The sequence below is a fragment of the Gambusia affinis genome, linkage group LG01 (genome assembly GCF_019740435.1).
Source record: "Gambusia affinis linkage group LG01, SWU_Gaff_1.0, whole genome shotgun sequence".
Lineage (NCBI taxonomy): Eukaryota > Metazoa > Chordata > Actinopteri > Cyprinodontiformes > Poeciliidae > Gambusia > Gambusia affinis.
The window spans coordinates 22,782,279-22,798,899 of NC_057868.1; the positions used below are offsets into that span (position 1 = coordinate 22,782,279).

The following is a 16,621-nucleotide window of genomic DNA, read 5'->3' on the forward strand; positions in this document are numbered from 1 at the left end:
AATTATGCTGCCACCATTATGCCTAAAGATTGGAACGGTGTGTTCAGGGTGATGTGTAGTGGAAGTTTTGAGAATTTTTGGTACGTATGTTTGCAGCTGCATAATATTCTATAGACAACTTAACTGATATCTGAAGGCAATTGCCTACCCTGGATTTTGCTGAGACTTATCAGATTAAAAGGGGACACATGCAACAAAAAAACCTTAGAATTTTATTCACAAACATGCTAAATACTCTTCCCTTGCACTTCATTGAAAAACAGCAACATTGAAAGTTTTAAGAGTAGAAGTACGCAAGGCAATGTTTATGTCTGCATTTATCTATGTGTGGCCATGAGTTATTGGGATCTTTAAATTGTTTGATATTCATAACTCAATCACTCAATTTGTGGCTTTACATTCTTTACTCCCAAACCAATAACCGTGCTGATTCATTATGGCTTGATGACAGAAACAGAGAAAATGTGGCACTTAATAGTTACATCCCACAGCTGGATTAATCAGTAAGAAGAAAGAAATTGTGGAAGGGGAAAAAGAAACAGGAGAAAACAGAAAAGACACTGAAAAAGGCAGCAGCAGAGGGAGGCAAAAACAAATAAAAGACCTCGCTAGCGATACCCTCACAAAATTTATTCCGACTGTCGCCCAGGCCGCCCTGATGGATATCTAAGCATTGATGTGAATTTACATGTCAGACAAAAAACCCCTCTCCCCATCCCAACCAATAAACCGTTACCCGACCCACTCTTAACCTGCTTTCAGTGATAAGCACAATGAGAACTTGCTGGAATATTAAGCTTCAACAATGCCAGTAGGAAGAGTTTCTTCAACCTGAAAAAGGACGCCTTGTTTATGAGGTGGAATATCGTTTCAGCAGTTGATTAATGGCAAGGAAGCTATCGTCAGCTGCCATTGCGCCGCAGGGGCGTGCCAGGCCCAAATTGGATGAGTGCAAGGGAAGAGGAAAAGCGTTCAGCTGCCAGACAGAGAGGAACTATCGCAGTGAGATATTTTTTGCTTTGGCACCGTTTGCTTTACAAGTTTCTACACCTCTGTCCTCCCAGTGGTGGAGATTAAATGTCACTTCAAACCTATACACTCCAATAAAGAGAGTAGACAACAGTCATTCATAATCCTGAGCTCTAAAGAACCAATTTATCCTGAACAATTAAAGCCCACACATATTTTTGGTTGTAAAAGGATGATTTGGGATGTAATGAACAAAGATGTTTGCTCAAAAGCCAGCAAACGCAACTGCTTCTTCCTTGTGTTCCTTTGAGACAGAAGAAGGTTTAGTCTCCTTTAGAAGTCAGTGTTGGAGAAATCCACAATGAAACATCTGCCTGGAAGATGAGATGGGTTTTTTTCTCCCTAAACTGTATTCTTCATTATTATTTGCATCAGTAGCAGTAGATGAGAAGAAAGAGAAAAATGTCCTTATGCACATCTAAAGTTATGAAAGTGCAATGTTAAAAAGTTTAAGGTCGTGATGCTACATCTTTGAATTTCATATGAATCCCATCAATATCTGATATCAACATCGGTGTTGAGTGATACAATTGTATCCAGAAGACATTAAACACAAGGTAGCTATCCTCGTACTCAAGTCATTTTAGGACAGTTTGATTTAGACCATCTTGTGAGGTGGGACACTTTTTATTATAAACGTTTTTTTAAATAGCATCACCAGACTCAGTCCTGCTTTCACCTAATTTAAAATGATTATATAGCTTTATGAAATAATGTAAACTTTAGATTTGTTTTCAGTTAGAAGTTTAAGGAAACTAATTTGAAGAAATTCAGAAATCATTTGAAGAATGATATGCATCTTTTTACACACAGCCAGAAAAAAAAATTACCTTTTTTTTTGATCACTCAAAACAATTCAAGGGTAGCCACTGATTCAACTGGAACCAATCTCTAATACAGTATTTAGGTGTTTTGATGATAAAAACGTTACACATGTCATTACCTACAAACAAATAAATAAGAAAATCCATAGTGAACATTTGTAGCCTGCTTTCCCTCAACCTTGGCAGCAGAAACTGAATAGTAAAGATAAATTGTCTCCCAAAACTGCTGTAGATTTTCGCAGCACTCCTTGTGCAGGTCCCAGCAAAACAATTTAGGGAGTGAGATAAACATTTTTCAAAGTTTATATGGAGTAATAAAAATCTAAGAGTGAGATACTAAACCCTGCAGCTGCCCAGGGAGCAGAGGCAGGGTATGGCCCTGCCTTGCTTTGTAGATTATTACATGCCAGCCCAGATTAGACCCCAAATTTGCTGGTGTATCCCAAACTATGAGGCTAAGGGCATTGACCTTTCCTTATTGGACTTCCTCATAGAGTCTCTTCTGGTCTGTCTGGTCAGACTCTCCCAAGTCTACCAGTAAAAAAAAGTTTTTTCTTGAAAAAATGGGGAGATGTGCTTGAAAGAAAATGTCATTTTCACAAGGAGAGTTGAGTTGGCTTGCCTTATTCAAGCAGGCAAACTCAACACGTCCTTCCTAAATCTAAATGTAATCATCACTTTCCCTTCAATCTGACTAGTTCATTATTTCTGTTAAAATAACTATTTGTAGTTGATCAAAAAATAACTAAAAGGAATCAACCACTTTTTTGCATTTTAAAAAAAATTAGATTACTTTTGACTCAACAACTTTGGACCAAATAAAAATTTCAGACACCGATTACTTAACAAAATAGTCCCATTTGGTGTGGATATTTTATTGTAAAGGTGTCTATGATTACACCAACAATCTGAGCTCTGGATGGGAAGTAAAAGTTTTTCTGTACTTGCCTATGCTGCCCGTTCGTATGTGGAGCCGTCCTCTGACAATTGTGCAAACTGTCATGGCGGTGGATGTTGAACGCAGATGCTGATCTGCGTCAGGCAGTAAAGTATCCTCTTCCACATAATCTGTGGTCAGGATCTCCAACTCATGAAGAGCCTGGACGGCGGGCTTCCCCTGACGCAGCAAGCACTGGGGAGGGAAAATGCACAAATTACCGGTAACAGGAATCAAAGTTGTACATAGCATGTGAAAGAAAGACAGAAAGAAAATTAAAAAAAAAAAAAACCCAAAAAAACAAAGAAAGAAAGAACTAACCAACAAACCAACCAATGAAAGAAAGAAAAACTTCTCAATTTGGATGATGGAACTAGATCAATGAAGCTAGGTTGAAAAAGCCCACCCGCTTCTGAACTGCTCTAACAGATTTGTGTGATGAAGAGTTTTGCATATTTCAGCCTGATCTAAACAAATTAACAACAGACTGAGGTCCACAAGAGTGTATCTGTCTGATACACGTGTCTTCTACTTTTTGAACGGGTTTAAAGGCCAAAAAATGTGTTGATCTAATCCACTATCACAGGGAACCGGAGCAGCAAACAACAGACATTTTGGTACTTTGTATCTTGATAACAGCTGTAGTGCTTGTCACCATAAACAAACAGTTAAAATGAAATGTATTTTTCTGTTTCGTTCTTGCCACTAAAGAAAGTACTCAAGATGCACTTTGTAGAAATCCAGACAATACACACTATTGAAAATTGAAATACTTCTTTGAGTTTCCGATTTGATGAGTGAAGGCGCCATATGTCAGTTTTACAAGGGTTTACGATATATTGTTATTGTTGGCTAAAAAAAAAAAAGGGTCAACAATATCTGACGTATATGTAACAACTTTGAAACTGAGGTCAGAGGAACCCATTTAAAAGGAAAATTTATTCTCTAAAACATGTCTGCAGTCTGTTTAGGTTGTGACGGATCAAGAGAGCAACACTTAAAGCAAATAACAGGAAGAGAGTACAGGGAAGTTTGTCTTTATTTGTTTGAGATTTTAACCTACCAGTCTCAGAACACTTTGTCCTTAAAATAAGATCAGTGTTTTGGAAATTTGAGACCAAAAGTTATGATGTACAGAGTCTCAGAAATATGCACAGAAACTAAAACAAGTGTTTTAGTAACAAAAACATATCAAACCACACTAAATGCTACAACAGGAAGTTAAGAGGTTAATCTGTGAACTCAAAATCATTTTTGTTTGATTTAACATAATAAAATCTCATTTTCATAGTGACTTCTCTCTCACAACCATGTGATGATCAAGAAAAAGAAATTCAACCCCCTTATCATTTATTTTAGTTTATTAAAACTGGATCATAACAAATTTAGAAATGTGTCTCTAATAACTATGTCAGTCTGACATCCAACCTGCAGTCATTTACCTTGAGCTCTATGGCGGTAGAACCAATGAGGAGCAATGACTCACTGTCCCAAACATCGATGTGCATGGTATGGAGGGCCAGGTGGCGGAGGAACCAGCGCTTTTCTCTTGGCCTCAAGAAATCGTCATCAACTCTGAACTGAATCTGCAGGCCTGGAGAATCTTGACAAGAAGGCAAAACACTTCATAAAAAGTCTATTTGAAGACCCAGATAAACGTGTGTTATTTTCTAATTATTAGGACACACTACCAAATTGTGTTCTTTGTAATCAAAGTTGCACAGTATTGCTGGGTTTACTGAACTTTTTTGGCTAAAGTGTTGACATGGATGTGTGAGCCTGGAAGTCTCCCTCACTAACATGAAGGTGTATATTTGATGCATTGTCATAAATATTTATATTACCCTTTTCCTCCCACAAAGGTGACATTAAATTTGAGAGAAAAAAAAAAATTAAGAGGCAACTCAGCTGTCAACCTTATGGATGCCACTGAGCTGGTAATATAGCTGTCAACTGAGAGTCACCAGGCTTGATAACCGAGAACAGAAACCTGAGAGCACAGAGCCATTCCACAATGTCAGCCACCCCTGAAGGTTGCGACAATTCAAGACGACAAAAGCAGCTTACAATTTCAGAAAAACCTCAACTGTTTGATCAAGCCCTAAAGAAATCTAAACTGAACGTTTCAAAGGCGAGTAGATATTCATGACTCAGAAATGAAAGTTTCCTTTCTGTCTAACAAAGTGTTAAACATCAAGACTGAGAATCACACTGTAGCCATTCAAAAAGCTAAAGAATAGTTTACTTAGAATGACTTCAGAGTAAAATCCTGGATGCAAACTGCGAATACTTTAAGCAGAAAACAAAATGGACTTGTACAGCAGGCTGACCTGGTACAGGATGCATATTACCACAACCCCAAACTAACCTGTGTGTTAGTATAATGCATGACTGTATCAAAGGTATAAGCGAGAGGCTGGGAGGTAACTGGACGATCAGAATTTGTGCCCAGAGCTTCCCTCCAGCCCCGATTCAAAGCCTCGACATCGACTCCCTGGGCAGGAAAGTACAGTGGAGCCACTGGCTGAGTAGAAGTGATGTAATGAGGAGCTTTGGTAAGAAGCCCATTCAGTTCAAGAGACCGGAAAGCTTCACAAACTCAAAAGCATATTTTCCATTCTTTGTTTATTTTCCCTCTTACTATCATGTTTGTACTCCTCACAATCACCTATTCAGAAAAGAGCTCCACAGGGGCTTTGCTTGGTTACCTCAGAAAAGTGAATTTCCACTAACCTAATCTAACAATGAAAACTTAAAAATGTCCCGTACTACTCGGTTGAGTGTCTTGTGATTTCTGTAAATTTAGATTCTTTCTGCTGCCGTCCACAAACGTCAATGCAGCAGCTTTTTTTCTCAACGATTATGATTCGAGGTGCACAGACAAACCGTCTGGTGACTGGTGTCGGAGGAGTTTTGGAGAATGCAACAAACTTGAGAGACGCTAATTTACTTTGAAAAGAGCACTCTTCTGTGTTGAAGCTGTTACTGAGGGGGTAGGGTGGGGAACAAAGTTAGTTTTATTTAGTATCAATGGTCCACTTATATGAATAAGTGGACCAAAGTTGGAGAGTTCTGCTTCAGGGAATCCTGCTTATCGCTGATAGTATGCTACTATAAACTTTAAATCATCCCGTCTTTGCTTAATATTAGCAAAATCCTGCTTAAGAGCAACTTCTCTCCCTAAGACAGCATTTATGATGACAATGAGACTTAAAGTGATCTTAATAAAAACAGAGCTTTCATGCTTGAAACTCGCGTTGCGCAAGATTTTGTGTAATAAAATATAAGTGTCAGTGTAGCAAAGGTATCTATAGGGAAATAAATTCTAATATGAGATGCAGCTTCTTTCCTGGGTGATATAGAATCAAAATCGCAACCATTTTCATTTTCTTTTTTTTTCAGGCACGTAAAAAAAAAAACAACAAACAAACAAACAAAAAAACATTTGATAGAATTTACTCTCCTTTACAAGTTTCTAGATACTTGGATTGGATTTCTTATATCTACCTACAGCACATAGAGTATGTATTTAAGGTACTAGACAAGAATGTTCCATTTCTTCTCCACAAAATTGCAAAAAGAACAGAAAGTGCTTCTCTGCAGATCCCTCAGAAAGCTCTCTGCGAGGACCCTCCTGCATGTGTTTCTGCAGAGCGATGTCTCCCTTGTTAGAGAGCACATTTAGTGGGTTACGGTTCAGCTGTGAGCCTTGAAATGTCTTCACTCCTACAGAGGGGAGTAATAATAACAACCCATGAGGAAGAGGGACAGAAGGGCTTCCTCTACAGAGTTTGCCACACTGAAACAATTGCTTAGTGTTAAAGTGCAAGAAAGGATGGCTCAGTAAGTCTTCAAGGAAATAGTTATTATTTTTAATCTAGACACACCACTAAGCAAAACAATGCAAATTTAAATTGATAACATTTTCTGGAGTTAAAAAAGTTAAAATGGTACAGTTTCCTTATCTTTTTAGGTAGTATAATTTGTCAGAGAAAAGAATATCAATGTCATGTCCTTTGTGAACATGACTGTGCAACCTTATACACATGTAACATTTGGTTTTTAGCTTCAATAACAAAAGTTATAGTTATGTTCTGTCCCCTCAGAAAGAAACTAATAATACCTGATTTAATTTGTTTTGAGACAGAAACTGTTGAATTAAGGTTGTGATGATATAAACGTTTGGTTTAGATACAGCTAAACAGAGCCGGTAATATCCCAACAGCGCACAAGAGCTATCTTGCTTGTTTTACAAAAATACATTTGCTTAGAGGATTATGAATTTTTTACAAGATAGACAATATTATTACATAAAATCTTGCTCCTTTAAACCCTTTCCTTTCTTCACTCCTCCAATCTACATTTTTCTCACCAAACCACCTGGCTCCTCTCTCGCTCCACTTGGAGTAATGATTCTCCCAGCATGCTCTTGGTTTGCGTGCTGTAAACGAGTAGCAATAAGATCTCAGAGGGAGAGCGTGAGAGTGAGACAGGATGAGCTGTCTCTGCTCAGAAACAGGAAGAGCTGACAGATCTGGCCCAGGGGGTTGCATGTGTGCAGCAAGGTCTGCCGACAAGGAGCGGCACCCAGCAGACGTCCCCCTAACCTGGATGGCCTGTTTGGTGTTTGCACAGCACGCTCGCCCGGGTTGAAAATCCTGCTGGGGATCAACAAGCCTAACAAGACGGTGAAGGCTCCAGGCTAAGAAAATAGTGTGGATGCAGAGTGCGTACTTAGAGTTCTTGAGACTGATGCAAGCCCCAGCATAAAGCTAAACCTAGAAACATGCAGAGGCAAGGAAAAGTGTACACTGCTTTAACAAGAGGTACTTATTTCTTTGGACCGATATGCTTTAGGATTTTATTTGTAAAAATATAAAAATATTAGAAAATTGCACTCAAAATGGCTTGGATAAAAATTTTAACCTTGAACAAGGTTATTTTGAACTCTTAAGGGTAACCTTTTATTTATTTTCTTTTGTTTTAGCAAATTAATTTAACATGTCATTAAAGGAATCTGTAATTTCTGAACCAGAAACCCAAAAAGCATATACCTCAGAAACTAATAGTTTTTTACATTCAAACCACAAATATTATGTATTTTATTGACGTTTCATGCAATAGACCGACACAAAGCAGTAGCTATTATTAAAAGAGTTTAGAAATTACTCTTTTAATACATTTGCAAGCCTTCCTACAGTTTGTAAGATGGATTTTGGTCTGGATTTTAACTGGGCCATTCTTACACATGAATAATTTTAGATTTAAATTATTATGCTGGGACGTGATCTGCAGCTCTTGTTGGAGTGGTTCGCAGCCGAGTGTGAAGCGGCTGGGATGAGGATCAGTGCCTCCAAATCCGAGGCCATGGTCTTGAGCCGGAAAAGGGTAGAGTGCCTTCTCCGGGTCAGGGGGGGTGTCCTGCCCCAAGTGGAGGAGTTCAAGTATCTCGGGATCTTGTTCACGAATGAGGGAAGAAGGGAGCGGGAGCTGTACCGTTCCGTTGTGGTGAAGAGAGAGCTGAGCCAAAAAGCGAAGCTCTCGATTTACCCGTTGATCTACATTCCCACCCTCATCTATGGTAATGAGCTTTGGGTCATGACCGAAAGAACGAGATCGCGGATACAAGCGGCCAAAATGTCTGGGCTCTCCCTTAGAGATAGGGTGAGAAGCTCAGTCATCCGGGAGGGACTCAGAATAGAGCCGCTGCTCCTTCACATCGAGAGGGGCCAGTTGAGGTGGCTCTGGCATCTGGTCAGGATGCCTCCTGGACGCCTCCCTGGTGAGGTGTTCCGGGCACGTCCCACCGGGAGGAGACCCCGGGGAAGACCTAGGACACGTTGGAGGGACTATGTCTCTCAGCTGGCCTGGGAACGCCTTGGGATTCCTCCGGAGGAGCTGGAAGAAGTGGCTGGGGAGAGGGAAGTCTGGGCCTCCCTTCTGAAGCTGCTACCCCCGCGACCCGACCCCGGATAAGCGGAAGAAGATGGATAGATGGATGGATAATTATGCTGTAGTTACAGTTGTTCAGGATTCTTGTCCTGTTGAAAAGTCTCCCATCTTTTGCAGCCTCTTACAAATTTTCTTGCAGGTTTGTCCTGTATCAAGTGATTTCTTAAGACGTACTTTTCAAAATCACTTGGATTATTCAGTAATTCATGCATAAAGAGGTCCAACGAAATTGTGTTTATCAAAATGGACACACCTTCTAGAAGTCTGACATTTTAGCTTAAATATCAATTTTACTAATTTTATTTAAGATTCAAATTGTCTGAAATACTGGCTTTTGTTACCTCTGAGGCATAAAAATAAAAAAAAGTTTTCTTATGAAACTTTTCTATTATACCTAAATATTTCACTATGTAGAAATAATCTACATAAGATATGAGCTTCATTTTCTGAAATGAGTAACAAAAAACATTTTTTTCATGATATTCTTAAGCTTTGAGATTTACATGTGACTTCTACAGAAGGCTTTGATTTAGGAATATCCGATGTATCTTAATTTATAAAACAATTCATTCAATACAACATAAGACTCCATGGTACTCGATCCAACAAAACGAGACAAGAATGTAGGAATAGTTTGGGGGAAATAAAGAAAATCCCTTGGCTTTTGTTAGGTATCAGTACTAAAGGAAATATTTTAAAACTTGACAAGACTGGCTTCAATTTGAGAACAAACAGACCGGTCTTTTAATATCACCCAAGAGATATGATCTCTTGCAGCTATGTTTGCCATCACCAAAGGTCAGGAAAATAGAAATTAATTCCAAACAAGTTACTGAATGAAAGAAAAACATGCTTCAGTCTTCCAAAAAACAATTAGGCAGAGATGAAATTTTTCAATATGACAATAACCCTAAATCAACACCCAAGAGGTTTATGAAAACGCACCTTGAAAGCATCTAGCTTAAACCCATTTAGCTACACATCTACTCTTCACTGTGAAGAATATGAAGCAGGTTTGCTTTAAACGGCATCCAAAAATCCTAAGGCAAGATCTACAAAATTTATAGAAGAATAACACAGGAGCCTTGACGCTGTAATTCCTGCAGAAGGAGCTGAAGTATTGACTCAGTGGAGTGAATACCAAACAACAAATCAAGCTCTCAGTTCTTGCAAACAAATATCCATTTTAAATAACTGTTGTGACAAAGCTAAACCAGAAAAATAGAAACACTAAAACTGCAATACATAAAAACTGGTCTGTCTCACCCAGTTGTACTCGCAACTAAAGATTTATCACATTTCTTCTTTTACAAAGGTGAGGCAGTTTTAAGCTGCAGGATTCTGATTTTACTGCACTTTAGATGGTATCAGTGATTACTGATGTCCAAGTTACCCTTTGACCAAAAGACCTTGTTTCTCCAACAAGACAAACTTATCTATTACAGAACAGATCATCTAATGTTTGGTTTCAATTAGTAAAAATTTGTTCTTTTTAATGAATATTTACACACATCTCACAGTTTTACAAATCCTAAGGGAAAAAAAAACAAAACAAATACTGTTGTGAATTTTCATTTAGTCTGACTGGCCTTGTGTGTACAACACATGTACACACAAGGCCAGCTGGTTATATATAATGCCTCTTCGGTTGGTACATTGTCTGTGGCTCAAGCTGGCTTTGTTTCAATCTGAATTTCCCACAAGGGTAAAAAAGAAAGAAGCAAAAAGCTCCAAACACGCCTTCAAGATCAGAAAAAAAAATCAGCTATGAGGGACATGCTGAGGAATCCTTTTATTTCTACCTCTGAAATAAAACCCTTTATACATCAGTCTATCTGGGTACAGTTTATAATACATTACTGTAACAAAATTTCATTTCCAGTTGTTGCAAATTATTTATTTAACATTGTGTCCTGTGATCTAAATGAATCCAAAAATAATAAGCATGTACACTATGAGGAGTTAAGAAGCATTGATCGTTTAAATGGTTAGCTTGATAACTATGAAACCTAGATGGTCAATGTTTTTACTACCTACCATTAAGACTTATATTATTTTGGCCAAGCAAACATAATATATAATAACTGGGATTGTTATTCCTCAACAGTGGCTGCAAACTTTTTAACCCACTTAGACTTTAAACAGCTCTGAGGGAACATAGTAGAAACTGAAGGAAGCAAAAACGGTAAGCTGCAAAATAGTCGCCATTTAAGTGTCTCATATCATCAGACCAAATTTTATATCACATAAAGTTAACCAAATTAAACACAAAATATCATTTTAAAATAATTTCATTAATAAAGATAAAAAGCTGTCCAAACCAACCCGGCCAGTAGCAGTTGCCACCTAAAGCTAAACACTGGCTTTGCCACCTTTAGCAGCAGCACGGGCCATCAAACTTTTATGATGACTGACAATGAGCTTTACATCGCTGTGGAGTAATTCCAGCCCTCTGCTCCATGCAGAATATTTAAAATTCAGCCACATTGCAGGGTCTGAGGATGAACAACCTCTTTATGGTCATTTCATAGCATCTCAATTGGATTTAAATTAAGACTTCGATTAGACCACACCGAAATGATGATGTTTGTTGTTTTTTTGCAGCTATTCAGAGGTTTAGATTTGCCAGCGTGCTTTAGCTATTTGACTTGCTGTCTAACGCTGTTGTGCTTTAAGCTTATGAGCACAACAGTGTTCAACTGTTTGTATGACGCTCGTTTTATGAGATGCTTTGCTACATTTACACCAGATGTGATGATGAGGTCAAATTTTTCCTCAGTCCATATTTTCACAACAGTTTAAGGAGACTTATTGGTAAATGTAAGAAAGGCCTTTGAATTCAGAAGTAAACTTGGCATGGATCCAGTCTTTACTCATGTCCATTGTGGCCTGAGAGAGTCAATGTGCTCTTGGAATAATTTTGATTGGTTGTCAACTAATTTGTTTCTCATTCCTTCGTAAATTTCCTGAAGTCGGAGCATCTTGTTTTGCCTTTTGAGATCTTTCAACCTCCTTCATGTTGTCCGGTTCTTTTAAGTACTTTCTTGATTCAACGGGTTTGGAAGTATTGGGAAATTAAATTCAGGTTTCCAAGTAAATGTGGCTCCTCATAGTTCATTCATGACATAAAGGGAGTGAATTCCTTTTTTAAAAAAGGGGGTTACATTGGCTTAGATAGTTTTTTTTCTCAAAATAAATGAAACCATCTTTTCAAAGCTGCTTTTGGTTTTACCTTCGACTGATAGTATCATATCACAGGACATGATTCGAGGATCCATTCTATGCTCCAGAATGTAAGAGCTATTTTAAAGACAAGAGGGTCAATGATGCAAAATGTCATGGCTGATATCTCAACTCTAATCTCCAATTTGAATCTGTGAAGGAGTCGGAAACATCTCAACAACTTGCTGTCTTGTTTGAAATCCTTGTATTTTTCACAGGTAGACAGTTTTCTCCAAGTTGAACCAGCTCAATTCTAGGAATCATTTTGAAGTTTGATTGCTTCTGTCATGTTCTTTCTTTAAGTTTGACATGCGATTTCAACTTGAATAGCTTTTAAATATAGAACTAAAAGAAGAAAACCTTGATCCAGTTTTCCTCCGATTCTCTTCTCATCTCACTCTAAATATTTCTCTTTCACATATAGAGACAGTCGAAGGAAATGCACTCAGTCTTTGGACGCTGAATTCCACAGGTGTTCACATGCAATGTAGTATACCTAAAAAACAGAATCGTCTAGGTTATGAATATAAATCCTTATCCATAAGCCTAACTTCAAATTGTAATCTTTCACAGAAATTTCAACATGAATAAAAAATTAACGTAAATTAGTGAGAAAATGAATTATGTTAAGAATGATGTTATTTTCTTAGAGATAATTCAAATACAGATGGTTTTATATACTCTAATATACTGAATAATCACTGATATTGTGTGCAGTAAGTGATTTGTTAAATAAGGAGGAGTCATTTCAGCAGGAGATTACTTATGGCTATTCTGAGAACTAACTATATGTCTATGTTGGCTGTCAGCAAATGACTGAATAAAAAGTTTCATGCTTGTAAAAAAAGTACAAAAAAAACAAAACTTGATCTCCGTAAAAAAAAAAAGTCCTGGAAACAACAGCAGATAACATTGCATAAAAGGATACGAAATCAAAAAAGGCCTTAGAGAAGAATCTCAATTATACGGTGTCAAGAAAATCCGAGATCATCCCACTTCCCCATGCTGGAGATTTTAGTTTAACAGTAACAATAAATAAAGTTATCTTTAAAATTAATTATTCAAGTAAAATCTAGACCCAACATTAGACTTAAATGTCAATAAAATCAATTTGGTTGTGTGTGTTGTTTCTGTCTCCTGCAAACTTTGCTTTAATTCTACTTTTTTCTATCTAATCATAAGAAATCATAGTCAAGACAGAGAGAGTCATGAAACAGGAAAAGCAGTTTCCTGGAAAAAGAGGAAGTAAGTTTCCAGCCTGCAGATTTATAAAAATAGTTCAGACTATTACTTAGCATGAAAGTTTTAAAGAAAGAAATCTAAATATTGTGAGTAATTGGATAAGATTCAAAGTAAAATACTTATATTAATATTGGTTTACTTGTAATAATACTTACACTTACACTTACATTAGTGGGAACTCTTACAAGTAAAACAAGTAACTGTAACTTTGATATCAAATAATAAGAATCATGAATTATTCTTGGTTTCTTTACAGAAAACATTTGTAATAACTCACATTAAGATTATAATAAGAGTAACTGATAAATTATGGTTATCATAACATTATAAAGAATGATAAATCAGAGAAGTAAAAGAAGTTATAAATGTGATTTTTACTCTGAACTTGAAATGTTATAAATGTGATTTTACTCTGAACTTGAAATGGTGTCAAAGGTGTAACTGCAATTAAAGATCACTGATGTGTTGGAGGTAGATTGTAGGTGAAAGGTTAAGGAGAAAGAGGAACTAACAGGAGAGCAGAGAAGGTCAACACCTTATTTGGAAACAGTTTGTTGAGCAAAAGATGTGAGTGGGTGCGACTTTAGAAACTCTCGGTGCGAAGATGTGAGTTAGGAGGATGCAGTTGCTCCTTTTCTCAGAAAGGGAGTCGTGTCCTACGTGCCTGGGTCAAAGTGACCCAGGTCACAAGTGTCACAGGTGCATTATTTCGCAACCTTCAACAGTAACCAGGGCGAAGGCCTGAGCTAAGAGTTGGGGCCTGGTTGCGCAGTCATGAGGATGTGCTTACAGATGTTTTTTCTATAAAAATGCCTAGGAGACTGCTACAGCTTTGTGTGTTGATTAATAGTGATTGCTTAATGTGTAATCTCTGTATTTTAGTATGTTTTCTGTAACGATGAACCAAAATCAAATAATCTAATGTAATGAATTGATGTTTTATATAAAACAAACTTTATTGATTAAAGTTAATTATATGGATAAAAGTATAGAATCAAAGAAAGAGAAGGAAGGCTGAGGTGGGTGCAAACTGCAAATGTCAGAACATGAGAGTGGGTTTAGTTGTGCAACTGCCAGGTCACAAGTATGCCTGCCACTTGAGAAAGTTTCCAATAGTCGCAGGTGTCAAAAGCACGTTATCTCGCAACAGGGTCAATATGACCCAAGTCACGAATGTCACCAGAGTGGTGTGCAATCTCCCACAACGGTTGGGGCCTGAGTGTAGAGGCGGCAACGCAAGCAGCACCCCTGCTCTCTCTCTCTCTATCTGGGGTACATGCCCACAAGTGCAGAAACGTATAAAAATGTGAGACCGAGGTGATACGATGTTCTTCGTCGCCGGCGCTGAGACTCTACACAAGTGTGGTAAGAAGACCAGCAGAGGACTACGCCCTGGAACCAAGAAAAGCGCCTCACAAGGAGGACAACGGAGCTCCTCACGCCGGACCAAAGGGCGAGATCCACCGACCCACTGCCTTGGTTCCTCATTGGATTTCTAAACTCTGCACTCGACCCAGCGATCTCAAAACCACATCGCAACAGACTTGGGGAACTGAACAAAAGTCACAGGATCGACTAAGGGCTGTTCTGGATGAAGCAGACAGTTCATTTTGTTTCGGTTCCAAAGAGGATTTATGATTCAAAGTCAAAGACTCTGACCAAGGACTACAAGGACTCCTGTTGCCAAGATCCGATACCATCGATGGGTATGAGTTGTGCCACACCCCAAAGCCTTATTTGATAGATGACAGTGTAGGGAGGTTGTTAGGTAAAGGTTGAATTGATCTAAACTATATTGATTTTCTTTGTATGGTAATCACAAGTAAATTCTGTATGCCTGTCATTTTCCCTGCTAAAGCTTGCTTAATAAATACATATATCTTAAAAATTCTGATTAGGTTGTGGACATTGAAATTAATTGAGTCATTTGAATTAAAGTTCTTCTATTTATAGTAAATTCAGTATACATGATTCTAGTAATGTGGTGGCTTCAGACTTTCCTTTGGTGAGAGTAAAATAATGACCCTGTGATTTGAATCCTAGTCACTAAATATTATCTAGCCGTTACCAAGTGCACGTTACAATTTTAGAAAGGGAACTACCGTTAACAGAAGTGGTTATTGGAACTATGCAGCTGTGAAGGCTACTCGGTTGATTGTTCCTTAACTGGGAAGGGTCATAACTTCTGGACAGAAGGTAGTCAGAGCTAGACGAATCCCTTTCGCCACCAGTTTAAATAGATTATCTCTTATAGATCTTGTTCAGGGTAAGACCCAGGTCTTAGAGATTCTCCGGACCTGTTAGACAGAGAACTGGTTCAGTAGTCAGCCCGAGGAGTTGTGAGGAGAGGGCGGGGCTGGCTATTGCGCAGTAACAAACAACGGCCAATGTGTAAAATTGTCAGATCAGAACCAGTGAAGTACATTTATAAACTCAATGACAAAAAGTGATTTAGGGATCAAGTATATAAATGATTTAGGGAGGAACATACCCACATTTAAATGAAGGTAATAATGCTTAAAGTTTTTACTTTTAAGTAAAGAGTAACCAATATGTAGTTTTATTTACTTTTTCTGAAAACTTTAAATGACTAAAAATTGTTTTAGATGTCCGATTCAATTCTGATAGCTTTCGAAACAATATCCAGAGGGGATAGCATCTCTGAACACAAAGCTCTGGACTCCAGATGGACTGGGCTTTACGCAGGAATCCCTCTGGCAGTGAGTCGGAAAATATCACTCAACATAGAAGAAAGAGTGTAAGATTTTCTATAATGTCTTTTTGTGAATTCTTCTTTTCTCAGTTGCTTGTGTAGTTTACTCAAAGGCATCAGATCGAAGAAGAACATTGCAATATTTTCATTTTATTCTGCCATTTTCCAGAATCTTATATACATTTGTTTATTAGAGTTAGGCTCAGCCATTTTCAAATAAAAAGTTATTTTTGCAGCCAATAAAATAAAGCAGCTGAGAACAAAGATATCAGAAATTGACATCTGAGGAGACAAAAAAAAAACAAATTAGCATCTTGTTAAATCACAACCTTCGAGGTTATTTCCTAAGACAAGGAAGAAAAAGCTCAGCAGTCGAGCATTTGTCTGTAGATGATCAGGTGAATATAAATAGACAGGGAAATATTGACTGAGCTGGACTGGAGAGTGTCTTGGGAATGGAGACATCGGTAGGTGTATGAGTTTGAGGATAATGCGGAAAGGGGAGGGGGAGGGTCATTTGTGTGCTCAATATCACACTCTGTCAGAAGCTGTAACATCTCCTCCATTTCATTAGCTACTACATGAACAGACTCAGACTTCACTCAGCTGACTGAAGGAGAAGTGTTGGAGCATTGCATAAACCTCAAAGCACCACTGAACATGGTTACAGTTTGAGGATATTATTGCACAATGGAAACAAGG

At 38.0% G+C, this 16,621-nt stretch overlaps 1 protein-coding gene across 2 annotated transcripts in view; it reads right to left on the reverse strand.

Annotated features, from left to right (window-relative positions):
• The window catches only part of nphp4 (nephronophthisis 4), a 168,038-nt gene that overhangs the window by 39,676 nt on the left and 111,741 nt on the right, over positions 1-16,621 (reverse strand). For both annotated transcript variants that reach the window (XM_044117171.1, XM_044117160.1), the window contains 2 exons: positions 4,233-4,393; positions 2,802-2,985 (listed from right to left, as the gene is read on the reverse strand). In XM_044117171.1, the coding sequence (XP_043973106.1) occupies positions 2,802-2,985; positions 4,233-4,393 (345 nt within the window). The remainder of the gene's footprint in view (positions 1-2,801; positions 2,986-4,232; positions 4,394-16,621) is intronic.